General features: G+C 41.6%; 4 protein-coding genes across 5 annotated transcripts in view; all 4 read right to left on the bottom strand.

The window, feature by feature from the left end:
- Positions 1-310: 310 nt before the first annotated feature.
- Positions 311-8,119, bottom strand: egln3 (egl-9 family hypoxia-inducible factor 3). The gene is made up of 5 exons (XM_080549696.1): positions 7,544-8,119; positions 2,479-2,598; positions 1,187-1,323; positions 764-837; positions 311-541 (listed from the first exon to the last, which is right to left on the bottom strand). Exons 1-5 carry the CDS (start codon positions 7,895-7,897, stop codon positions 510-512), a joined length of 717 nt encoding a protein of 238 aa, XP_080405822.1. The 5' UTR covers positions 7,898-8,119; the 3' UTR covers positions 311-509.
- A 6,864-nt stretch (positions 8,120-14,983) lies between these two features.
- Positions 14,984-16,834, bottom strand: sptssa (serine palmitoyltransferase, small subunit A). Its single transcript, XM_080534111.1, has 2 exons — positions 16,683-16,834; positions 14,984-15,847 (listed from the first exon to the last, which is right to left on the bottom strand). Exons 1-2 carry the CDS (start codon positions 16,783-16,785, stop codon positions 15,744-15,746), a joined length of 207 nt encoding a protein of 68 aa, XP_080390237.1. The 5' UTR covers positions 16,786-16,834; the 3' UTR covers positions 14,984-15,743.
- A 293-nt stretch (positions 16,835-17,127) lies between these two features.
- eapp (e2f-associated phosphoprotein) lies at positions 17,128-21,509 on the bottom strand. 2 transcript variants are annotated; one of them, XM_080533463.1, is made up of 6 exons: positions 21,369-21,509; positions 20,822-21,003; positions 20,545-20,652; positions 19,923-20,040; positions 19,430-19,558; positions 17,128-18,109 (listed from the first exon to the last, which is right to left on the bottom strand). In XM_080533463.1, the coding sequence occupies exons 1-6, from the start codon at positions 21,437-21,439 to the stop codon at positions 17,764-17,766; spliced, it is 954 nt and encodes a 317-aa protein (XP_080389589.1). In that variant the 5' UTR covers positions 21,440-21,509; the 3' UTR covers positions 17,128-17,763. The 2 variants fall into 2 exon arrangements, with proteins under 2 accessions (XP_080389589.1, XP_080389590.1); XM_080533464.1 differs by having other exon boundaries at positions 19,923-20,037.
- A 414-nt stretch (positions 21,510-21,923) lies between these two features.
- The window catches only part of snx6 (sorting nexin 6), a 7,368-nt gene continuing 2,436 nt past the window's right edge, over positions 21,924-26,855 (bottom strand). The window contains exons 4-14 of the mRNA XM_080533137.1: positions 26,777-26,855; positions 26,447-26,568; positions 26,133-26,256; positions 25,832-25,927; positions 25,464-25,569; positions 24,521-24,596; positions 24,392-24,431; positions 24,116-24,202; positions 23,683-23,842; positions 23,207-23,292; positions 21,924-23,109 (exon numbers count right to left, since the gene is read on the bottom strand). The exon at positions 26,777-26,855 is cut by the window's right edge and continues 32 nt beyond it. Of these exons, the coding sequence (XP_080389263.1) occupies positions 23,056-23,109; positions 23,207-23,292; positions 23,683-23,842; positions 24,116-24,202; positions 24,392-24,431; positions 24,521-24,596; positions 25,464-25,569; positions 25,832-25,927; positions 26,133-26,256; positions 26,447-26,568; positions 26,777-26,855 (1,030 nt within the window). The 3' untranslated portion in view covers positions 21,924-23,055. The remainder of the gene's footprint in view (positions 23,110-23,206; positions 23,293-23,682; positions 23,843-24,115; positions 24,203-24,391; positions 24,432-24,520; positions 24,597-25,463; positions 25,570-25,831; positions 25,928-26,132; positions 26,257-26,446; positions 26,569-26,776) is intronic.

Genomic DNA, 26,855 nt, shown 5'->3' with positions numbered 1-26,855 from the left:
TTTAGACTTAAACAATATGACAGATCAGATGTTGATCATAATCTAGCGCCTTTCAACATGACAATGTCAATTCAACGTATCTACAAGTCATCTCACAAAGCAAGTTGAATAATAACTGTTAAACGTGTAACAAGCAGCAAAATCATTTGATTTCAGTATATGTGGACAATTCTGACACACACACACACACACCTCTTCTGGCTCTCTACTGTGTGTGTATAGAGGCCAGGCTGAGATAGACCGTAAATTAGAGTCCACCTCAGGAGCATTAAGGATCAGACCTGGGTCAAATAGTATTTTAAATACTGTGGTCCCAGATAGGTGGGGCTTAGCACTTTTCAATGTATTCCATTGGTTAAATTGAACCTGGCAAACACAATTAAGCACAGGTGATTTCAAATACTCTTTGATTCCCAGGTGTGGTGAGGAGTGGAGATGTTCAGTAGAGACGTGTGTGTGGCCACCACCACTGCTGTATTGTGTCAGACACAAGATGGCGTCTCCCAGGGTCAGGGAGTGCTTCTGTCCTGCTGGGTGGAAGCTGAAACACACAGAAAACAACCATTTTAGATCATATTGTTACTTCATGACAAGGCAATGGGACAAGATATTTTTTATGACATAGTTGAAACAATGTCATTAGTGTAATTACAGCGTTATTACATTGGTATAAGAGCAAAACGATGTGATTAATGTCATTAATCGTATTCGGAAGATCTCTAATAGAACGCTGTTGACAAGATGTGTACGTTCAGGAATGTACCTGTTAAGTCTCTGAATCTTCTCTTTGCCTCCGCCCGCTCATCTGAGTCAAAATACCACACCGTAATAGCATATCTGTAATAAAGACAAATTACATTACTATTCAGAAAACTCATATACACATATTGATATAGCCTAGTAAAGCTCTATAGAAAAGACAACAGAAATATCACTTCTAAAACCAAGATGAATTCATTCATTCCTCAAACAGTTGTATTTACCTATATAAGCAATAATAACATACATATTCAGGCCTGGGTCAAATAGTGTTCGAAATCCTTTAAAATACTTTTGCCTGCCTGGAGTGCCAGATGGGCGGGGTTAGCACTTTTGGGACTATTCCATTGGTTCAACTGCACCAGGCAAACTCAATCAAGCAGAGATAGGTATTTTAAATGCTTTACATATAACAGCAGATACAGACCTGGTTGAGTAGGACGGCTGCACCTCATGAGGGTTCCTCCTGTCTGACCAGAAGAAGAGCAGGCGGTCAAACAGGGGCTCGATGTCCGCTACGTACGATTTACCTTCCGGAAATATCCTGAGGATTCCTCCGTGCTCCTGTCAGATAACAAAGACACGTTGTAGATGAGTGGAGCTCGGGGGAGAAGGAGCAGGAGGGGAGGGGAGGAGGTTGGGGTCTGCCTTGCTCTGCACTTTAACACATCAAAAGCCAGAGGGGGTTGTGTGTGTTACAGGTGTGTGTTACAGGTGTGTGTTACAGGTGTGCGTTACAGGTGTGCGTTACAGGTGTGTGTACTGTAGCAGGTGTGTGTACTGTAGAAGGTGTGTGTTACAGGTGTGTGTACTGTAGAAGGTGTGTGTGTTACAGGTGTGTGTACTGTAGCAGGTGTGTGTATCAGTTGTGTATACTATAGCAGGTGTGTGTTACAGGTGTGTGTACTGTATCAAGTGTCTGTATCATGTGTGTGTACTGTAGCAGGTGTGTGTTACAGGTGTGCGTACTGTAGGAGGTGTGTGTATCAGGTGTGTGTCAGGTGTGTGTTACAGGTGTGTGTACTGTATCAAGTGTCTGTATCATGTGTGTGTACTGTAGCAGGTGTGTGTTACAGGTGTGTGTACTGTTGGAGGTGTGTGTATCAGGTCTCGCTCAGTAAGCATACAGTCTGTTCACCTGGAGTAACCACTGCTCACACACACACACACACACACACACACACACACACACACACACACGTTAGCCAAGCTGTCCGTCCTGAAACCCCTGTAACTCCCGTAGGTGTACTGAAGGAGGTGTGTGTATCAGGTGTGTGTACTGTAGCAGGTGTGTGTTACAGGTGTGTGTACTATATCAGGTGTGTGTATCAGGTGTGTGTCAGGTGTGTGTTACAGGTGTGTGTACTGTAGGAGGTGTGTGTATCAGGTGTGTGTACTGTAGCAGGTGTGTGTACTATATCAGGTGTGTGTACTGTAGGAGGTGTGAGTATCAGGTGTGTGTCAGGTGTGTGTTACAGGTGTGTGTACGGTAGCAGGTGTGTGTATCAGGTGTGTGTCAGGTGTGTGTACTGTAGCAGGTGTGTGTATCAGGTGTGTGTACGATATCAGGTGTGTGTATCAGGTGTGTGTCAGGTGTGTGTACTGTAGCAGGTGTGTGTGTCAGGTGTGTGTACTGTAGCAGGAGTGTGTATCAGGTGTGTGTACTGTAGGAGGTGTGTGTATCAGGTGTGTGTACTGTAGCAGGTGTGTGCGTCTCACCTTGGCGTTCCAGTTCTTGTTAAGGTAGTAGATACAGGTGACACAGCGTCCGTCTGCGTTGGGGTTGTCCACGTGTTTCACGTAGCCTGTCCCGTTTCCTGGGTAGCATGCCACCATCGCCTAAAACAGACAACAAACAAACACAGAACCTCAACTTGCTGGCCATTATATTTCGTGACGTTAGAATTATAAGGTTCCATTTTTGTAAACATTTTGTTTTTTACATAATCTGATCCATTAGGTGTTTATTAATGCCTGTGTGGCTGTATTTTTTAAATGTTGACATTTCTTAGTTTGTAATTCATAAAATACAAAGGTTCCATCTCACAAAACATAATGGAATGTAAAAACGTTGATGCTCAATATCTCTGAACTACCCTAAACGGAGATAGAACCTTAGAATTCTAAGCTCACGATTTGTATCTTGATTCTAGAGTGAATCTTTATTTAACCAGGGAAGTCACATTGAGATTGACATCTATTTTTCAAGTGAACATCACAGGCTGCTATACATTTTGACTGCTTGTCACTTTACTTGAGGGTCAACTGCACAATTCGATTTCAATTCAGGAAGCTACTTAAAATGGTGGTTTAAAAATAGAAACACTTATTATCTGAAAAAGAAAAAAATCTGTTTTATTGAGAAATATTGTAAAATATATGCCCTATTTGCAATCATTAATGGTTATTTCAATTATCGTCTAAAGATCTGATAGAGTGCGTACTGTGCACACTTACCAAAGAAGCCTTTGAAGTAGAAAATATTTCACAATTAAAAGTCAAATGCCTTGACATTATTATGACAATACAGAAGTAGAGCATGGGTAATCCAAAATAGAAAGTTGAGAAGAAGTTCATGTTGTGGTTGCAGTAATGTCCTGTGTGTGGTAGTGTTGTGGGTCGTGGTTTTGGCCTACGTGCGTTCAGGCAGTCATTCAGTCAGTAGCCTGAGGAAGCCCAATTAACCCAAACTGGTATAATCTTGTGATAAGAAAGCCAAGTAAAGCCTTCAAAGTACAGTAATCCTTCTGAGGAAATGTGTGGTCAACAGCCAAGTGTGGGTACACACACAGGTTCAAACTAACGCATGGGTTCATACAGAATGTTTACTAAAGCCATGGGTTCATACAGAATGTTTACTAAAGCCATGGGTTCATACAGAATGTTTACTAAAGCCATGGGTTCATACAGAGTGTTTACTAAAGCCATGGGTACATACAGAATGTTTACTAAAGCCATGGGTTCATACAGAATGTTTACTAAAGCCATGGGTTCCTACAGAATGTTTATTAAAGCCATGGGTTCATACAGAATGTTTATTAAAGCCATGGGTTCATACAGAGTGTTTACTAAAGCCATGGGTTCATACAGAATGTTTACTAAAGCCATGGGTTCATACAGAATGTTTACTAAAGCCATGGGTTCCTACAGAATGTTTATTAAAGCCATGGGTTCATACAGAATGTTTATTAAAGCCATGGGTTCATACAGAATGATTATTAAAGCCATGGGTTCATACAGAATGATTATTAAAGCCATGGGTTCATACAGAATGTTTACTAAAGCCATGGGTTCATACAGAATGTTTATTAAAGCCATGGGTTCATACAGAATGTTTACTAAAGCCATGGGTTCATACATAATGTTTATTAAAGCCATGGGTTCATACAGAGTGTTTACTAAAGCCATGGGTTCCTACAGAATGTTTATTAAAGCCATGGGTTCATACAGAATGTTTACTAAAGCCATGGGTTCATACAGAATGATTATTAAAGCCATGGGTTCATACAGAGTGTTTACTAAAGCCATGGGTTCATACAGAATGTTTATTAAAGCCATGGGTTCATACAGAATGTTTATTAAAGCCATGGGTTCATACAGAGTGTTTACTAAAGCCATGGGTTCATACAGAATGATTATTAAAGCCATGGGTTCATACAGAGTGTTTACTAAAGCCATGGGTTCATACAGAGTGTTTACTAAAGCCATGGGTTCATACAGAATGATTACTAAAGCCATGGGTTCCTACAGAATGTTTAAGATAAGCCCATCAACAATCAATCCCATAATACTGAAATAATGTGTGTGTGTGTGTGTGTGTGTGTGTGTGTGTGTGTGTGTGTGTGTGTGTGTGTGAGACCCTGTAAATGGGGCTAGTATAATGTGATGGATCATAAATGAAGCCTTGTCATCTCACAGAACTTTCAACATGAGTCTGGCTATGTGTGTACGTGAGGAGACGTGATTGGATTGTGTATGAGGTCAGAACATGATAGATAAATCATAACCAAAGGACCCCTAGTGATCTCACAGAACTGTTTCCCTAGCACAATTTCCCTATAGCACAAAGTTGTCTCAGTAATAGCAAAGATCTTTGCTATCGTTGGTGTTCAGCCTATCCCTTTCTGCTAATGCTCAGGAAACAGGACGAGTGCTTCCTGGCCAGGAGCTTCTGACACCTTTGACCGCTCGTTGCACGGGAAAAGGTCACTAAAGTGAATCTAAGTGACATTGCTCTGGTGACTAGGGGACTTCCCAAAAGACTGTCCTGATGACCAGCAGAGGATATAAACTGGGTTTCTTCTGAAAGTAACAATGAGAAGGGAAGTGTGGTCTCTCAATACGTGACTGAACTCATGGTCAATTAGAGTTACAGTACTCAATACAGTCACTTAGAAAGACATATGTATAAAGACATGTATGTCTGCGATAACATTTTATCCCTGTCCTTGTATGTCACTGCACTGTTGAGAGGTAGCTTGTTAAAATAGCTTTTTACCGCTGTATCCTATGCATATGATGAATACACTTTGATTTGATTTTGATTTGATGTCACATGATATCACATGTTCATTAGGGATAGAGTCTATGTTAGGTTCCTCAAAGAAAAATATCTCCAGACGCCCCAACCAACCAAATAATGAGGTTATTATAAAACTTGGCATTATAGAGAACTTGAACCTGAAATGTCAATAGCAGAATGCCAGCAGTCTTCCGACATGCATCACATCAACAAAACACCAAGCTCCCACTACCCTTCTAGGATCGCTGCACGATTGAAAATATGTGCGTTATTCCCCATAATGACGTAGTAGGCTGTAAATAATGTCACACTATAGGCAGCAATAACACAACAGTGTTATCTGATACTGGTTTCCTTTGTTTACACCTCCTATCTCCACTAGACACGCAGGCTTTGAAGGAAGGGGAGCTATCAATCACCAGTGTTTACCGTGTAGTGGCACGTACGCACTGTGTTGCACGGAAGAGTGAAAACATGTCGAGAGGGGGGGGAGGAAGAAGGGGGGGGGGGGCGAGAGAGTGGGTTAGAGAGAAGGGGGGGGGGGGTTAGAGAGAGGGGGGGCGTGAGAGAAAAGGACTAGAGGGAGAGCAACAGAAAGAGAGTGGATAGAGAGAGAGAGAGATATGGGGTAGGGAAGACAGTGAAAAAGGGGGAGAGGGAGAGGGAGTAAAGGAGAGAGGGTGGAGAGAGAATGAAGGAGAGAGGAGGGGAAGTCCACACAGAGCAGAGAGCTGGCTGCTGGCCAGGATGTTGAAGGTTTAATGACAGTAGTACGTGTGGAGCGTGAGCCAGCAGTCTCTCTCTGTGTGCAGCTGTGGCTGAATACCAGGGGAGGCTGGTGGAGGTAGAGATCGGAGGACGGGCTCATTGTCATGCATGGAATGGATGAGGAATGGTGTCTAACATGTGTGCTATTACAATGAGCCCATCCTCCAATGTGTACCTCCACCAGCCTCCACCGCTGAAGACCTACTATACACGCCTGCTCTCTCCCCTACAGCCTCTCTCTCCTATAGGCTACACATTGAGCCATGCTAGATAGGTTCATGCTGAATTGTTTTGATAAGATATGAGTGTAGAATAATGGCTCAAAGTCTATTGATCAGAGTGAAGATACTGTACAGCAGACAAAGTTTAATCAAAATGTCTTGTGTCTTAATATTCGACCAAAACCTAGAACCAAATCAGAGAACTTATGGAATGTAATAAACCAAGATCAAAAGATTAGCCACTGCACTTCACTATCAAGGTTCTTCTTATCAGTTTCTTTTCATTTGTTATCAGTGTAAACAACAACAGGTTTCTGTTGCTATTCCACAGAAACGCTGATACCGTTTCTACTATCAGTCCATCGGATAGTAAGCTATTTCTCTAAACAAGGCTTGGAATTGGGGCAAGAGTGCATGTGAGAGAAAGGGGCTAGGGTTACTGGGATGGGAGGTCAGGGGCCCAGGTTGTGTGTGTGTGTGTGGGGGGGGGGGCATACCCTGGTCTCACATACGACCCATACCCTGGTACGACCCATACCACATAACACCCATCTCACAGCTCATGGGCCATTAAGCACCTGTTATACTGTACAGCATCAAAGAGGATCATTATGTGTCGATAAAGGGGGGTGCTTGGTTCCATATGTGACAACAGAGCCTTTTCACAGATACACAGTGTATCAGCCCATGGATTATACAATATACAACCTACTTTAATGTATCAGCCCTTAGATTATACAATATACAACCTACTTTAATGTAGCAAAAAGCATGATATCAACGAAGGACTTCTGGGATGATCACACTGATCAGTGTTCACACTGAGGCATCTTACAAAGATGTCAAATAAGGGGAGGAATATTTGATTCAAATATATCATTCATTTGATTCGTAATATATTATCCAACATTCTTACAGTATTTGGCAGTATACTGACAGGCATTTATACAGCATATCGTTTCGAATACATTATGTTCGAAAGTCAATTATAAAACAAGTTATTTATCCATATATGAATAATAAATTCGTTTCAAGGAATCTGTTATCAGCTGTCCCGAAATGGTTGTTTTCTGCGCCAGATCATTATGGCAATGCTCTCATCCCCGTCTATACAACAGAACATATTAATGACTGAGCTTATATTTAAATTGTTTGATGAATGTCACTGTTATTGATTATATGTGTGTGTAATCACACCAAGGTCATACTCGAGACTGTGCGTGTGCACTACTCAAAGTTAACCTTTTGGATGCGTGAGCAAAGACGCACGTACCTTCGATCTCTCTCGGATTAAGCTTTTTCCAAGTCGCCCGGTGCACAGAGAAACTACCTTGTCAATCAATGTCAATAGGAAACCAATAGCCTCGGATCCGCTCTCGACCCCGCTGATCCAGGCTATCTTATCGCCCCGAATATTTCTCTTGGCGACCCCCGAACCAGCCAGCTGCCCGTCGTGCAACATGCCAGAGTTGTGCATCTCCATGACTTGGTCCAAAACAAAGTGTCCGACCAGTTCACCTACAAAGTTGTCCACGTAGAAGAACCCCTGGTCCAGCAAGGACGGGACTATCTCGTCCAGCGCCAACCGCTCCAAGTCCATATCCATGGCGTGTTGAATAAGAGGCATTATTGGACGGTTGATGGGGATTTATTCAGAACAGATTTTAATGTAGTTTAAACTTCGAGCTGAGGCCCCAAACTAAGTGCTTCTAAGATTGTCTGACTATATACATCAAGTGTATCAGTCGTATCTAAATCTAACTAATGGGATAAGCATCTCCATCAAATAATGCAGACTTCGATCCAAAGACGATTTCACTCTGGGTTTCCTTGGCAGAGTTCTTATTCGTTCTAAATGCTGGCACTGGAGTGGAGCCCGGAGCAGCCAATGGCGCTGAACTATGAGAAGCACCTGCATTGAAACCGATATACCAACGATTGAAACATGGAACGTGCAGGATGTATTCTACCACACGAGGGGCGGAACCTCATTCATTCTAAATGGCACCTTCTTATTGAGTGAGGAACATTTTTATTTTAGAAAGTATATTGAGAAAAAATTGATAATGCAAAGCATAGTGATTATTTTACACAAAAACAAACGATTCACAAAATCCCTTCTAGATTACATTTATAGGCTATTTTTTAGGCTATTAAGTTATACACTCATGGCCCATAAAATTACTATTTTCATTTCATCAGAAAATAGGCTACAGTAATTTATGAGACAGCTTAAGATGTGTAGAATGTAGACAACACAGTTTATTACATGTAGTAAAATAAAAAGCATATTTGTGCGCGCGAGGCGTGTCGTCCGCCATTGAGGATCATTCCAACAGCATGTAGCCCTCGCGCTCGTGGCACGTCTACGCAGAAATAAACACGGTCGTGGCAGTGAGCCAGAAACCCCGCCGGCTCCCATCGTCACGAAATCTGTCGAGCTAACGTTGGTCTACAATAATGCGCTGGATGCGTAATAACAGCAGCAACAATAACTAGGCCACAGTAATACCCTATATTGGACAAATGTACAATGGCCCAATGATGATGTTGATGATAAATTCCTAATAAAAAGGATAATAATAACAATAAAAGTAATAATAATAATAATCATCATCATCATCATCATATAATTATTATACTGGAATTGTGCTGTTTTATTGTTTTTGTTTTTTTACTAGGCTATTTCATATTTTCTTTTACTATTATATCGTCCATTCATTTATAAGTGCCATACATATACTAATATTCACTTTAAAGCATGGTAAACAACTTATGATGATGATGATTATTATTATTATTGTTGTTATTATTATTTATTAGAAGAAGAAGACTTGTTTAATACAGATTATTCATTCAATGTGCAGTACTTTTGCATTTATCCAAACATGTGTGGTACAACTCTGGTACTAACCTTGTGTCTACCTCTGATTTTGTATTCCCCCAGCTTGCCGTCTGCGTACGTGATAAGTTTGTCCAACCTTGTCAGCAGAAAGGCAATGTTTTCACAACCAGCCTCAGTCCCGTCCACCCACACAATTGTATCCCCTCGGATGGACTTGCTTTTGCCAAAGTCTCCACCGGCCAGCTCGCCGTCTTGCATCTTCCCACCTTGGTGAATATGTCTGACCTCTTCCATAACCCGTTCTCCTATTTTATTTCCGAGGAAATTGTCAACAATGCACCGACCATATGAATTCATACAAGGCACTATATAGTGTAGAACGAGTTTGTGAGGGCTGAGACGTTTATGGTCTTTTGATTTTGGCCAGTAACTGCGGGGTCTCCGGAGCGCGCAGGGTACGACCCCAGACCCGCTTGTGTCTTCTTCTTTATCAAAAGTGCTTTTTTCACCGTTTGAGGAGCACGCGGCCGGACACCTGCGCTCATCCTCAGACACATTATTCATTTTCAAGCCTTTTCTCACAAAACAGTCCTCATAAAAATGTGTTTAGTTGTTTCTCCAACGATTGCATCGAAGTTTGATATCCTCACACTAATCGGTTTTAAATCCACTTGTCGCCACTTCTGTTGCGCTACGTGATTTCTCTGGTCAACTGCGGTAATCGAACCGCGTTCACAGAACCGCACGGGGATGCGCTTTTACGCACCGGCTGCCAATGATGCGCAGAGAGGGAAACAATGTTTGAACTTTGATTTTTATAATCTTGAACGTTAAAACAGATATTATTTAACACCAATTAAAAGCCGGTAACAAAAACGATACCGGTGGATACGTGGCCACAATAAAATTGCTTAATATCTTTGTCAACTTCTAATGGCGCTTTTTTTTTTTTTTCCAGATTTTATCCCTTTTTCACCCAATTTGGTAGCCAATTGAACCCAACCTAGCATCCAATTATCCCCTGCCTATTGCATAGGATCCGCCGCACGACCCCGTGGCCGGCAGTCCCAGAAGAGGCCGCCAGGCAGACTAGCTGACTGGCTCCTCGAGCCCAGCACTGTTATTCCGGCACCCAGGGGGCGGTGTTGCGCGACGGATCCTTGTCCAGAAATACTCCTATACCGCCCTCGGAAGCGGCCGCCCAATATGCCGCTTCCCGTGTGCCTAGGCCATATGTGGATCTGGCGAGCCGGGATACGAACCCCGGCCCCGGTGGGCAGCATGCACTAGTGGCCAGTGCGTAGACCGCTACACCACCGCGGGGCCTAATGGCGCTTTTCAACTACAGGGCCGACCCGGGTAGACCCGCTTCGGCCCTGGTCTTTAGCCTTTCTCCACTGCCAAAAGTGGTGCCATTTCTGGTACCCGTGCCGGTTTTAGTTCTTGTTCGGGATGGGTAGCGAAAGGTACCAAAGGTACTTTTTTGCCATGTTGCGTGTGACGTGTGACGCTGCACGTCATCCCATGTTCATAGATTTCTTCGCTAATCGCCATCTTTAAATACCACAACAGATTTCGCTCTCGGAAAATGTCACTTACTGTTTCTGTAATAACTATTATGGCGATGTCCTGTTCCTATGCTGTTCCTCAGTCCAGCGCGCTTCATCATCCCCCTTCTAAAACCCCTTATGAATGAATGAATGAATTAATGAATGAATGAATGGTCTTTATTGTCATTGCTACAGTACAGGTACCAAACAACGAAATTAAGGAGGGGTGGCTCCCCTGGTGTTAGGAAAGAGAAAAAAAACAAGAAGGGAAGGAGCTGGTTTACATAAATAAAGGCTATGTACACTATCCACTATACTATACTGTACAGATAGACGACTAGGGTTGTGAAGGTTATGTCATTTTATCAATGAACATTGTATTACTGTTATTTCAACATTCAAGCCTCTTTCACACATAGTTCCCTGTAACTTCAATGGAATCCCAAGCTGTGCCGTCCAGCCATTTTCGCCGTTCACTCATGAGTCAAATGCCGGTAGATTCGCGTCTTGCTCCCTTTAACACATGTCAGCGTCAGCCTTTCCGTAGAAATACATCGCTCCGTTATATATCTAACGTTACATGTTTTAAGGCTGATCTGTGCATGATAGTGCTGCATTATGTTTATCTATTTCTATCGATCTAGTCTTGCCAATTCCTTATTACCAGTGGAAAGGGGGAAGGCTAAAACACTTTGAATGGAATAAATAGGACTTTCCATTCAATGGAAGAAGCATGATACTCGCGAGTTCATCTTGCTTTTCCCCCGTTGATGTGTTAAACAATCTAAGCAATCTAATCAGAGCAGTTGTTATTATGTAATATTATTGATGGATGTGCCATTTTTGATGGAGAGCACTGAGCGGATGACTGGATGTGAGCATGTATTTGACTAATGCCGATAGATTCGCGTCTTGCTCCGAAACCGGAGCTGTCGGCGCAGACAGGATTTTACAGCGTTCCTTCAAACTATCGTAATTCATGAACTATATACCCAATCAAAAAAATTCAAACAGTTTCTGCAAGCAGAGAAGTTGCACTTTTTGAACAGTTGAACTTTTTTAGGCTTATTACGGTAGTTCACCAACAAAAAAAAGCACAGTGCTCAACGTGTCAGGAGAAATAAAAATAGAATCGGGGCTTTAACACGTCGGCATTTCCCTGGTTGCGAGATCTAAACTAGTCTACTAGAACTGAAAGCGGCAAGTAACAGGCACTTAACGTTACATGTTGTAAGACTGATCTGTGCACGATAGTGCTGCATTTTGACATAATTCTTATCGCATTTCCCCCCACTGATCTGTATAGCGGGGGGGAATCTTATGACACGTAACTCCTCCTACAGTCCCGGGTAGTTCCTGTATAGTGGAGAACGATTCCTATATGGAACTTTTCAAAAGCGTGCCGAGGCGAGCCGTGCCGAGGCGAGCCGAGCCGGTCAATGGAAAAGCGCCATTACATGAAATGAGCTCCTAAATTACCTTGTTAAATACGTTTATGTTGCACAAAGAGCCTTATTACGTGTGTAGACTACTGGCCAATATGTGTACAGGATCATGGAAACTCATTTGTAGGGTCTGTAGGGTTGTCCAATAAATTGTCCAGTCTGTTCATGTTGTATAATTCAGGCCATGCAGTAACACAATTCAAAAGCCTGTAACCAAAATTACAAGTTGAAGTAAGATATAAGAAACAAGTAGCAAGTTATCACCTATTACAACGAATTCAGTTTTATGAAGGAAATCAATGAGATGTTATAAAAGTACATTTTCATTACAGAGAAAATGTATTGGACATGTGGTGTTGATAACAAGCTCAGATAAGACTGACTGACAGCCAGACAGAGGGCAGTTTTCATTTCTCATTTCTGCGAAAAAAGGCATAATCATGCATAAGAGATGGAATGCATGGAATGGAATCAAACACATTGTTGATACTATTTCTCATTCTGTTCCATTCATTACAATGAGCCCATGCTCCAATTTCTGCCTCCACTAGCCTCTTCTGATGCCCACATCTAGCTGGGTGTTGGCATGGGTAATCTGGTAGCCTCTTCTGATGCCCACATCTAGCTGGGTGTTGGCATGGGTAATCTGGTAGCCTCTTCTAATGCCCACATCTAGCTGGGTGTTGGCATGGGTAATCTGGTAGCCTCTTCTGATGCCCACATCTAGCTGGGTGTTGGCATGGGTAATCTGGTAGCCTATCCTGATGCCCACATCTAGCTGGGTGTTGGCATGGGTAATCTGGTAGCCTCTTCTGATTCCCACATCTAGCTGGGTGTTGGCATGGGTAATCTGGTAGCCTATCCTGATGCCCACATCTAGATGGGTGTTGGCATGGGTAATCTGGTAGCCTCTTCTGATGCCCACATCTAGCTGGGTGTTGGCATGGGTAATCTTGTAGCCTCTTCTGATGCCCACCTCTAGCTGGGTGTTGGCATGGGTAATCTGATAGCCTCTTCTGATGTCCACATCTTGCTGGGTGTTGGCATGGGTAATCTGATAGCCAGCCAAGTGGTGCTTTGCCCATTTCCTCCTTGGCTCCCGGCCCTGAGAAAGATTACCTTTAGAATAATAACAGAAAAAGTGCATGAGTACATGATTACATGGAGTAACCTAGGTTACTACCCAGAGAGAACAACTAGCTTAGCTGGCCATGCTAGTTGCATGGGAATAGATAGATACACATTTATAGATATACACTTTATATACAGTGAATAGACATACACATCTGGGTATTTAAGTATCTAAATATAAAATCAAAAAGGCAGCCTGCTTCATTTCAAATTGCATAGGAAAATGTATTTTTTATATACTCTTGCAAGAGGAGAACAGTTTACAAGCGTGTCAGGATCTGTCTTGACAGTCAAAGGTTCTCTGGAAAGTCAAGCCACAGGGGTAACATGCATTTTTATATACTCAGGTAACAAACCCTCCCTCCGGTGAGGTCAAACCAATCATGTTGAGGGGAGGCTATAGATGAGGAAGAGGGAGGAAGGTGAATCTGGCCCTCTCTTCCTTACGGTATAACAAAGGTAAGGAAGGATGGCACCAGAGTGAACAAAGGCAGAGCAATAACTCTGGTGTGGATCAACATTGTCTTGAGTTTCTAGGCGTCAAAGACAGACTATGGAACACAGGTTTATATAGGATACAAAAGAAATCAGTTCCTATAGCCTGGGGTCGTTAGTGTGTTGATTCTGCCCAAGGAAGTCTGAGTTTAGTCTTAAAGGTAAATGAATTGTCTTATCAATAAATAAAATGTCTTATCAGGCATATTATTCCACCATAGGTGATTGCAACTTCCATTCCTCAGATGTACTATGGCCGTGGGTGTGGGAGAGAGAGTGGATTGGTAATCATGTAACTGAATATATAAATAGACCAGATCCTCAACATGATATTGAAAGGGAACATGGTTTTATGGTCATTTGGCTGACCTCTTCAGTGCTCCGTGCTGTACTGCAGGTACATGGTACTGTCTGACGCAGAGGACTACAGCCCTGTTTGGACAAGTTTAAAAGGCGTGCTGCTATGCCAATGCTGCTTCAGCTAACAGGCAGCTTGTTCTAATTACAACACTGCATGGCTGAGTGTTCTATTTACACTGGGACACTGGGACCTGAGGTACAAACTCCAAGCCCCAGCCTAGGGCGTACGTGAGAACGACCTCATCCTTAGGTTTAAAAAGTAACCAGCTGCTATTTTCATTCTGGGCCGGAGCCATGGGATGGATATGAATATGAAGACAGGAGAGAGGTCATTGGCTGTTAAGCCATATAGCCACTCCCACACAGCGTTGACTGACAGTTTGGGGTAAACTCAATATGTTCGATTGGCATAGAGGACAGCAATTAGATATGCACTCATGTAATTCATTAGAAGTTCACTTTCACTTATGCCAGCTTTCAAATGTGTAGCCTACTGTTGGTGGAATATTTTTCCTGCTGTAGTAAAATGTTGGATTTGCAGCAATGGGGGAAAACCATAGTACCTGGGAGGCATGTAAATATTTGTCCTATGTATTTATGTACAGTAGGTGTGGATAACTTATGCTCAATGTATCTACGTTATGTGTACAAAATGTTTTGTAATTGCCATTAATGCAACGTGATGCCAAAGGCTTATTAATTTCCATCTTCTCAGTAAACTACAATCTGCTTTTTCCAATGCAGAGATAATAGATCAGGGGAGGCTGGTAGAGATAGAAATCGGATGAGGACAAGCTCATGTAATGCATCCACCAGCCTCCCATGAGCCTAATATACAACATTTGTGGGATTCATAGACATCATATTCATGAAAATATAAAAACGGAGTAGTGTGTTTATTTAAATATTCGGCCCATGATGACATAGTTCCACAGGAATGACACTCAAGGGACTGTCACATTTTAAAAACACACAAGTTCATGAGATTATGGACTGAAAATACATACTTTTGGCCATTTGTCTTTACATATTAAAGGAAAGAAGAGAATTTCTCACAGTTAGATCCGAGGTGGTCCCCTGTTAAGACAGCAGTTCAGAGACATCTCAGTAGCAAAAGAAATATAGCAAATTTCCTAACCAACATAACTACAAAACTTTACAAATATGTATACAGTATGATATATACACATCATAAGAGATAAAAATACACCATCTGGAAAAAGTTCTCAATTTGCAGAAGGATATTAGGATATCATAAAAGGCCATTGTATATATAAAAAGGTATATTTAACAACAAGGGTATCATTCTGTGCAATAGGAAAGGAATCCATTGCTATCTGTTGTGCAATACAACTCTTTAGTAAGACAATAATGGTTTTAATGTTCTATGTTCCAACAGACATTCCATCGCTGTTCTCAGAAGCACTCCTCCCCCTCTGTCCAACACAACAGTGTTCTCAGAACCTCTCTTCCCCCTCTGTCCAACAGAACACTGCTCATGCTTTCATTGTGACGCAGCATAGAATAAATAAAGTCCCTGGTGGCGCTGGTGGGGATTGAGGTCATCTCTCTGTCCTGTCCCCCCCCCCAGGATAAAGCCACAGGCCTAGGGCACTTCTTCCAGGCCTGGGCAGGAGGAGGACGCGGTCATTGGACCATCTCAAAGTAGTGCAGGATGGCCATGATGTGCTGGGGCATGAACACGTAGCCAGTGTAGACGGCCATCCCTGCTACAGAGACCAGGAGGGAGTCTGGCGCACTGTTAAGGAAAGGCCTTTAAAAAGGATTCACACATGTACTGGGATTCCCAATAGACTCCTAGTCTAGGTATTAGGTATCTAATTCTGTAAGATCTACAGGAGTGCATGGTTTGGGGGCAAGGAGTGTATTTGGGATTCAGGGCAGTGTCAATTACACATTATGCTAGAACCAATGGTCATGGTCAACCTGTGGTCATGAGAGGTAATACTTTGACATGATGTATCTTCCGGTACTTGAATTAACCTATTGAGACAATAAACTGACACTTCACTGTCACCTGTCCTGACTGAAATTACTGTAATCTAAACCCTCTCATCAAACTCGGTTCAGATAGGTTAAAAGCGGTTTAAAAATACAAAACGTTTCCGGAACAGTCTACTTGTAACGAGAACATTGCCATTTGAGCGACAAAATACGAAGACTGCTGTTTATACAATAATGTGATCACTACGCATGACGTCATATGTAACATATGGATAGGTTAGGCTACTTGTCTGAAAGTAGGCCACGACGAAACACAGCAATTCACCTCTCTCTAATCAAGTTACAACTTACTAACAGTCAACAAATAGCTAACTAGTCTAGTTGACAATTCACTTTGTGCCACAAAAATACGAATATGTATACCGTTATACTCCTTTATCTGCTTACTTCGAAGGAGCTGCGCAAGCACGCCTCGCTACAGGTGTGGCGAGACCGACCTGGAGAACACAGGAGAATGTCAGTCTCGCTAATCAAACAGTTAGAATACATGCTAGCTGTGTTGGAGTGTAGCTATGTTAGCTCTCACTGTTATCTGAATCATTTTCGACTCGAAAAGGATACTGAAGATCGTTCTCTCCCATGGCTCCAACATGTATAAGGCCGTGACGAGTATATACTGGTAATAAAACCAAGATAGGTGTTTCCAGACGTCCCCAAGCGACATGTTTTCAACTTGTCTTGTTCTTTTCTTTCGTGAAGGTGGGCTATTTCCTGGTAACTATGACGTTTTAACACACGCGGTTCAGTTCCCCAGCCAATCTCGATTCATCAGTTCTACGGAATCGTGTTAGGGCCACCAAACGAGTTTTTTTCTCCCGAAAGGGGGGGGGGGGGGGGTTATAGGCTATTCTTTAAAGACAGAATTTCCGAGAAAAAACAAATCAGAATTAACTTCTGAGAACAAAAATAAGGATTTCTGAGAAGTCAGAATTTGTTAGGAAAAAAGGCAGTTCAGTGTTTATTGGTACTACTGGTTAAAATGGATGACATAAATGCTCTTATCAAGTTGTACTTTGGAACTGGATTTAGTAATAAGGACATTCTTTGTCTATTGGCACAAAATCACAATCAAATCAAATATTCGTACTTTGAAGTGACAGAACTGGGTCTTTACAGTTGGTGGCCCTAATAATACTCTTTCATGGAGTTCCCTGTTTCATGTTGAAATGCATTTCCTGGAGCAACTACACTCAACTTTCAAAACAAAAGCCACCTTTTTAAAAAATACATTTCTACGAGACAGAACTAAGCCATGAAACACTGATAAAAAAAATAAAACTTTAATCAACTCGGCTTTCCTCCATAATTTCCTTGATTGTAGTAAAAAGCGAACAAAGCATGGTGACAAAGTTGATCTATAAATTGAATGCGTAAAGAATTTGGAATAATTCCCAACGCAATCAAACAATGACACTAATTTGTTTTCAATTGCCTTTAAGTAGTGATAGAACTCCAGAAAAACTATATAAAAAGCAAAAAAAAGAGGAAAACTAAAGACAACACTCCAATAGCCTTCAAGCTCCTTCAAATGATAGTAATACACATGTGCTTGATACCATAATACCATCCTAATAGACATTGGCACACAAGCTGCATTAGTCCCTTAACAAGGCATCCATTTTAAGATCACTAAGGAGCATCTTCAGCAGTGGCTTGAGAGGACGTTGAAGAAATGGTAGACTTCATCCTTATCGAGCACAGCCACTTCAGTAGAACACTCCGTACACTGGACTGGATGGTACACCTCTTCTCCATCCATCCCCCTGGGGCCTGGGCCTGTGGCTTCTATTGCTGTTGATGATACTGTTGTTGTTGTTGTTGTTGTTGTTGTTGTTGTTGTTACTGACTCTTGGTCTTCTTTCCCTCTCCTTCTTTTTCTGTTCTTCAGCTTCTTCTCATTCAGTGTTTTGTACCTCAGGACCTCTTCTTTGTTCACCGAGCAGTTCATGACAAACATGGCTCTGTACTGCGTCCTGTATTTGTCATGCCTGTTGATAAAAAATGGTCGATACATAAATGAATAAAGAATCCTTAGATTGTTGTGGATGTCATGTTTCACTGAATGTTTGACATATATGGAGTTCAGTAGTGTTCTTTGCTAACTCTAGCATTGTGACTGCTTTTGGCCCTTAACTGTGTGTTACAGAGACTTTGAATCATGCATGCAAATGTGCTTAGGTTATCTTGTATAGGCTGTATCTGCTCACTGTTTCTGTTGCTTGTTTGTTGTTATTTTATGTTGTATATTGTATGTTTTTATACTGTATGTGGTGTCTTTTTTAATTAAGTGCTGCTTTTCTTGGCCAGGGCTCATTTGAAAAAGAGGCTACTATCTCAATATGACTACCCAGGTTAAATAAAGGATTAATATTAATAATAATAATAATTCTTGAAAAGTTTTACTTGTGATGACGTATAGTTGATTCACTTACTTTAGACAAATGTACTTATTGTAAGCCACTCTGGATAAGAGCATCTGCTAAATGACTAACATGTTAAAAATGTAAATCTACAAGATGATTCAGAGAGCCAAATTCATCTCCTTCATTTATAAAGCTTGTGTACGCCCAAAAACGTTTGTACACAACTTTTACCGTAATTTGGGGATTTATAAAAAAAACTCCACGCACACTCATGCATACGCACAGAAACTGGAGAAATGAGCAACTGCGAGTACGCTGACAGAAGGATGAAAGTGGAAGAAACGCTTTGAAATTGCCACCATTGTGTAACATAAATCGAAATATTACCTCTCACGTATTATATATGAAGGAGTGCACACAAAGGATATACATGCACACTGCACATATCTTAACTGTACATATATTTGCCCTTGTCCTGCACGCATCACACTGTACATATATCTTGTACATATATTGATATTCATGCAAATATATTGACTTCTTACATGAATATTCATTGCACGTAGCGCGAGGCTGGACATGAACAAGTTGAGCACCGTCCGCAATGACTTCACAGTAATGAAGAATTACTAATGAAGAAATGTCTGTCGGGATTTGCCGTCATTGTCGTCATACAGTCAGTATAGATTAAAATTCATTTGGGAAGTTTCACTGACCATTTATAGGCAACTAGGGGCGTTAAAAGGGTGGGACAAGACACTTGTTAACGTGCGCAAAATGTAGAGTTGATTGTGATTTATAAGGGGAAGCACTGCAAGTCCGCACAGTTTTATAATTCCAAATGTTGGTGTGCGTAAACATTCTTGTTTGTCTACGTATACAAGCTATTAACGCCAGTTCTACGCAAAGCTTTATAAATGAGGCCCCAAGTCTTGGGTTTCCTACCTTTGAGAGTCGAGACAGAGGGTGGTCATACATGCTGGACAGTTGAGAACAGCGTCGCTGCTGGGGAGACCATTGGTCTGCCCTCTTCTGTTCCGGAGTGAGGGCGGCAGTCTTCTCTTGTCGCTGTACCTGAACAAAATGGAGAGAAACGAACGATGACACGATGTGTCAAGCTCAAAGGTTATCTTTTCAGAACATCTAAGAAAAGCTAAACTACTAGTGATCCTTGGGCAAGACAAGAGTCTGGGTTAGAGACGGTGATCTTTGGAGAGTAAAGGTTCATGTTCTTGTTTTTAATATGAAGACAAGTGATGTGACACGTCTTAAAAACAGCTGCAATATCCTGAAGAGTGTTTATGGCGTATGTATACATTTTGCAAGTGAAATTGATGAGGTAGCTCTGTGCTGATATCATGGCTATCGGAACGGCTGGAATGCTTCTCAGCCAGTCATGATGTTTGTTTAGATCAACCCGTATCATATGGATACCTACCCTCTCCTCTTGGCATCTACCCAGGCCTGGTCTCGGTCGTCCTCATCAGGGTCGTACAGCAGCTCATCATTGGTGGGTATAGAACGCTTGTTCCGTTTCTTCCCCGTGGAACTGCCTGCTGAGACAAGAAGACAGTCATGTTTTCTGGACTGCAACATTTGGACAGGCTAAATGGTAAATGGACTGCACTTATATAGCGCCTTTATCCAAAGTGCTTTACAATGGCCTCTCTTTCACCCATACATTCTCACACCAATGGCGGCAAGCTACCATGCAAGGCGCCGGCCCGCTCAGTGGGAGCAATTTGGGGTTCAGTGTCTTACCCATGGACACTTCGACACGTGGACAGGAGGAGCCAGGGATCGAACCGCCGACCTTGCGATCATGATCATTAGATGCTGGCTCTACATCCTGAGTCACAGCCGCTAATATATAGGGCTTTCAGAGTCCCAGAAGCTTGCTTACAAACACTTCTTGAACGCATCTTGAATCCATCTTCCTGGACACTTGTGCAGCAAAAACTCCACAAACCTATCTGAGGGCCGGGTGGAGCTATTAGCATCTTGTTGCTTGTATGCTGAGGGTTTGATTTTGGGACACACTTTGAACCCTACACACTTACTTGGAGTGTCCTCTTCCTCTGAGTCAGAGTCAAAGTAGATTTTGTCATACAGTTCTGGCTGTGGTAGTGCAGGCGTGGTAGAGTTGACATTGGTCCCTGAAGACTCCCCTGTGGAGCAGATGGACACATCCAATATAAGATACTCAATACAGTAGAATACTACAAGAGCATTGATAGTTATCAATATGGGTGAGGTCTCAGGCCTATATGACACAATAATGTGTTGCGTACAGTTGTTAGACAAGCATTGAGTCTTGATGATGTGAGAAAGCAGCACCTGTTACTGTAGGAGCCCATTTGCACTCCATAGTCTTGATAGTCGTGCTGAGCTCAGCCTCCATCTCCTTCTCAAACTCATCCTCGCTGGAGGACTCGCTCTCCCCAGTCAGATACTCTCGGATCAGTTTCTTCTTCTGGTCCGGCGTCCCGTTCAGGAGAATCTCCAACTCATCCTCGGAGCTGGGAATACAGAGCATTATCACATAAGATGTTGTTGATAACAGGTTATTTGTTTCAATACGACCTAGCAAATACTAGCTAACTGGCAGTACACAATTATAATAGAATGATGTGCTCCATTATCTGCTAGCAAAGGCAGGGGTTTCAAGTGGTGGGAACCCCAAAGGGTTAGAAAATTAAGAATGGACACCACTACAATGTATAAACATTCAATTCTATTGCAGAGTGATGCTTGTTTACATTCTACCACGTTTCGCACATTGGCCGTAGCTAGCGAGCTGTATAACCGACACATGCTAACCAGACGCTACACGTCTCTACATGTCTCTTATCTTTCTGTAGAGACTCAAAACGTTGATAATTACCTGTCCTCAGCTCTGTCCTCGTCACTTGGCTCCTCTATCTCATACGAATCATAATCTTGCGGTCTGTTCATTTTGTCAGCGAAATTATTAGCAGCTTAGAATAGCCACGATAGTAAACAGACGAACAGTTCCGTGTACAACCCGGAATGTTTAACCGCTGCACTCTATGACATAACTTCCGGTAATGCCTTTTCAAAAATAGAAGTCCAGAGGGTCAGCAGACTACTACTACTACTACTAGATCATTTTAGATAATATAATAATTCAGAGATGGGAATACACTCCGTAGTACAACACACATACAGTATAACACAATGTGTGCCTTGGTATGAAGTCTTGTTCAATGCTTATGTGCATCCTCACTCATATGGCTGGCAATCAAGGACCCCAATTGAAATAAGCCAGTGGCTTTCTTGGGTTTTTATCCTGTTAGTTGACCTTGTATGTAATATGTACTTTCATGTACCTACTTCTGCAAATCTTCTAATAAAGTTTTCAATCAATCAATCAAAAGTCAATTAGGTACACAATGGGACATTTTAAGAAAGTGGCCATCATCTTTTTATTCAACCTTAAATATGAACAGGTGAGATAGTTAATTTGAGAATCATGTTATCATCATATTAAAGGTTATTTTCCTTTTCCTGACTTGTCCTTACTGTTCTTCTATGTATCTTAGGGTCACAGAAATGGCTAAATGCTGGAAGGCAAACAACAAAAGGTGAACCACAAATTGAACAACAGACATGGAAAGACCTTATCACAGCTGATGAAATATGTTCAGGACAGTGCTAAGGTACACATTATCATGTGTTATTCATTTCATTATCATTTTTATAATCATTATTTATTTCATTATCGTTTTTAGCATTTATTTCAGCATTTCTCCATCTTAATGAATGGAAACTTTGGTCACACAGAGTGAAAACACATTCATATACAGGTGCACTTATAAAATAAAAAATAGTGGGGGAACAAAAACAAAGGTATCCATTGATGTGTTTTCTTTACAATACTTGATGAGATTCATCTACATTAAGGCCGACATACTGAAGCCTGCATGGAATGGAAAAAAGAACATGAATTGTAATTGAAATTACTTAGAAAACAAAAACAAAATATTAGTCAGATTATAATGATTATGAAGATCATTAGCAGTACAGTAAGAACTAATACAACATGTACAAGGCTTTTTAGTGACAATACACTTTTAATAACAGTAACAATCAGCTCAACTTGAACAAAGTAACGGAGCAGCATGACAAAAAAGTTTACTGAAACTATTGGCAAAAAAATTACAATAACATGAAAAAGAAGAATCTGGACAGACATGACATGAAATGGGATATAGAGTTGGGGCAATTAATTCCCATGGAGAACGATGATGATTGTTGTTAACAATTAAAAAGTTGACGATGTGATTAAATGAAGTTATAGGTTCTCATTGTGCTGTGTGGACTTCAGCGGTTACTCCACCGCTGTCGGCTTCCTCTCTTGCGATTGGAGGGGTTTGTGGAGGGAGGGAGTACGGTGTCCTTGGTAGTGATGATGACTACAGACAAGACATCCTTAAAACAAACGGACCCCAGATATGTTCGCTCTCTCTTCTCTTCCATCTTCTCGGTGAAGATCAGACGGACACAAGCCGGAAAAAGCCCAGTAACACTGAACCCTACAGGAGGAGGACTTATGTGTCTCCTTTCAGGACCCCGAGACAGCTTTGCAACAACTGTAGATTACCCTGTGGAGAAGCAGAAGTAGAAGCAGGTTAGGTGTTTTCCAGGCGTCAACAGTAGAACCTTTTGCATGTCTCTTCACAGTCTAATGCACCACTGTACCTTGGCGTGTTTCAGTTCCAGTTCCGCCAATTCCACCAGGTTCTTCCTGAAGGCTGCTACTCGTCTCGTTTTGAAGTCTATGAGCTCTGTTGTAAAAATGTTTTATAATAATAATAATTACTCTTTGAACTCAGTACCTTCATAAGATAGAACTTCTATATGTGCAAGCTTTTGTTATGACCCAATACTAACACGCACCCGGTTCAATTAAAGTGTTAAGTAGTTACATTTTACATTTAAGTAATTTAGCAGACGCTTTTATTTCAAGTGATTAGTGAATCATCTATACATCAGTCATTGTAAGTAAAAACCCTCAGTAAAAATAAGGAAGAAACAAGTTACGTGTTTATTTTTTATTTTTATTTTTTTTATCTATTGTGTTGGAGCTAGACAAGAACAAAAGCCAGCACACCATTTGGGTCCCCAGAACACTGCATTCAATCAACCTAGAACACAAGGCATAAGGAGAGAACTACCTTGCTTTGCGGACTCTGAGATCTTTTCAAACTTCTGGCAGCAGACCTGCTGGCTGGTCTCAGCTTGGAGAACGTCTTTGTTCTTGGCTCTGGCCTTGTCCAGGGCCTTGTTGGCGTTCTCGTAGTCAACTAACGCACGCCCTCGTCTGTACAATAGGTCCTGAATAAGGAAAACAAGATTTCAGTTATCACTTTGGCTTTCTGACAAATACAAACATTGTTTACGAATGAACTAGCACTAGCACGACGACTGCCAATGGCCCCAGGCGTGAGCATAGATGACTGTGTCCTGCTGTGACTGGTGGATAGATGTTTCACTTACTTAGTAAAATGTATTTGTTCTAAGCCGCTTGGATAAAGGTGTCTGGATAAATGTGCCAAAAATTTAAATATTCAGATTAAAATAAAATAAAAAGTCTAATGAATGAATTACCTTAGCAGCTTGGGACTCTCTGAGGTAGTACTTCAGTAGGTCAGCCAGTTTCAGATCTTCGTCTGCAGCCACACGCGCTTCGATTTTCTACAGAAGAAAGAAATTCATATCAGAGACACGAAACAGGGAAATAACTGACTGAATCTGCTGCTCAATAAACACAAACCTTCAATCAATTGATGGCAATAGATTCCTTATGTCGATGTTAGCTTGCAACCTTAAAATATAATTTTGGTCCTACTGAACAAAATAATGGGCTTGGACAGGGCAACTTACCCGGGTTTTCTCAAACAGCTCGGAGACTTTCAAGAAGAATCTGGGGGGAAAAAACAGTGGGTTGCATTTCAGTTTATAATGATTAATTAACCAGCAAATATGAGTAAATAACAAAAGGACAAATCATACTTGCACACGTCTGTCGAGTCCTGTGTCCCTAGAGTGTAGAGCGTGGAGGCAATTCTATTGATATCATCTGCAGCACCTGCAAAGGAAAACACACACAGGATGTTGAACACACTGTTCCCAAACACAGAAGCTACATAGTCAATAAGCATACAGTACAGTCATCTGCATTAAGAATGCACCAACACAACGCTATTAAAAAATAAATAAAACTAATAATTAAAACAACCCTCATTGGTAAAGGATCTGCAGGAAACAGTGAGTCATGTTCTAAGTACAGTATCATGTTTTAATGTTGTGGAAAGTAGGTGAGTTACAGTATCTAAGGACAGATTAATTTCTAGCAGCAGTTCAGGACAGGACAAGTGTAACGTCTGAGCAATGGGAATGACTGACGACTGCATACATCACTATATACTGGCCACTGATGGAAGTTTGTATCCTGAAGGTTTGTAGCAGCCGTGAGGATTGAGTCCAAAAAATAAAGAAGGAAAAAAGCACAATTTACATTCACATGGAAATGTATGGTACTGAGGGGAAAGCTGTAGCTACGCTATCTGGACATTATTACATTGAAGTGTTCTGATTTGTTTGTGGAAACTAATTTGTTTGTGTAGTCGGCTGTCATTCCCAATAATATCACTGACCGGACTAAAGTAAACATGAAACTTACCCATTTCCACATTTGTCAGCGAATTAATGTAAAACAAAAAATAGACGTAAAATACAACGCACAGCACAAGGACACACAAACAAGCTATTTTTCCACAAACATTAAAACATGATACAAGACTCCCACAGTGTGTTCATGTGCTCACCAATACTTCTCTGAAACAACATCATCTCATTAGTCAATGTTGATGGCAGAAAGCTCATTAAAATCAATGCTTATTTCAGAAAGCTTACCTAGTAGCTGTCTGTTACGAGGCAGAGAGGAGAGACTTACTTTTGTGAGACCTGATCATTCTATCAGATTTGGCTGAAGCATCTTTGACACGATTATGGTACTCTAAAAGGAATGTCTTCTCGTGCTCAAAGAAATCATCTACATCCTGAAATCCAAACAGACAAACATCGGACAGGTTTAGTAGTTGAAACTGGACTGGGGAGAAACAGAAGGATTTAGCCAACTGCTTAGAGAATGTCATTCATATGAACAAAAACACCATTGAAAATGTCAAAAATGTATACTAAATGACTTCTACGACAATTTCATATTCAGACCAGACGGAAAGCAAACAAAAAACAAACCTAATTTGCATCCAAAATGAGAGCGATATGAATTATTCACATCTAAAATGGACCCCAGCTCACCTTGACTCCTGCCACAAGCACTCCGTCGGCTGACTTCACCACGTTCTTGAAGAAATCCTCCAGCTTCTCCTTCTTGTTTTTGCCTCGTACACTCAACTGTGAAATTAAGTGGTTAGCTGATGTCAAAACAAACCAACGACCACCTCAACAACACTTGGCTAAAGTATAAACAGATCTGCTGCAACAAAATTGCCTATGGAGCAACATGTCAACATGGAGAACAAAATGTCAACAGCTATAAATTGTCACAAAACTGGCGGTGTTTTCACTCAGAGTTGAAAAGTTACAACAGCACACTTACATCTTGGTTGTACTCTAAAAACACGTGAAAGTTGAGGTCTTTCCTCAGGACAGGATGAGCGGCCACACGACACAGGAACACCTCATGCATCGCCACCGTCTTCTTGAAGATGGCCAGGTACTCTCTGATGGATGGACGGATGGAGGAATAGATGGATGGATGGATGGATGGATGGATGGAAGGAAGGAGGGAGGAATGGATGAACAGGTGGATAGAGTGAGAGAAAAACAGAGACAGATCATTCACAATAGTATTAATTACCTAAAACACAGGTATTGGCACACAGGATATGAAAACACTGTGGTAGCACTCACGCCTCAAGTTCCTGTTTCATCTTGGTGAATTCCTCCTTGGTCATGGAGCCTTCACCTTCCCCCAGCTTCTGCAGCTTCTCTCTGGACGCATCAAAGTCTGGTCTGGGTGGGGCTGGGGGAATCTACAGATCAAGACACACACACACGCCATCAGTACAGTATTTTAAAACGGAGAAGGCTGCACTTAAATAGCCCTATTACACTTACAAGGAAGCCTTCATACTCCTAGTATTTAGAACATATCCTGTCTACTCCCTACTAGTACTAAGAAACTACACTGTGTACTCCCAAGTAACTTACAGCATGTCCTGCATACTCCTTAGTACTTACAATGTAACCTGCATACTCCTCGTTCTCCACAAAGGAGTCGTGGAGCCAGATGAACTCTTCATGCTGTCTGACCACAGAG

The sequence above is a fragment of the Nansenia antarctica genome, assembly GCF_963989245.1.
Source record: "Nansenia antarctica genome assembly, chromosome: 1".
In the NCBI taxonomy this organism is placed as follows: domain Eukaryota; kingdom Metazoa; phylum Chordata; class Actinopteri; order Argentiniformes; family Microstomatidae; genus Nansenia; species Nansenia antarctica.
This window is presented reverse-complemented; position numbering and strand designations above follow the sequence as displayed.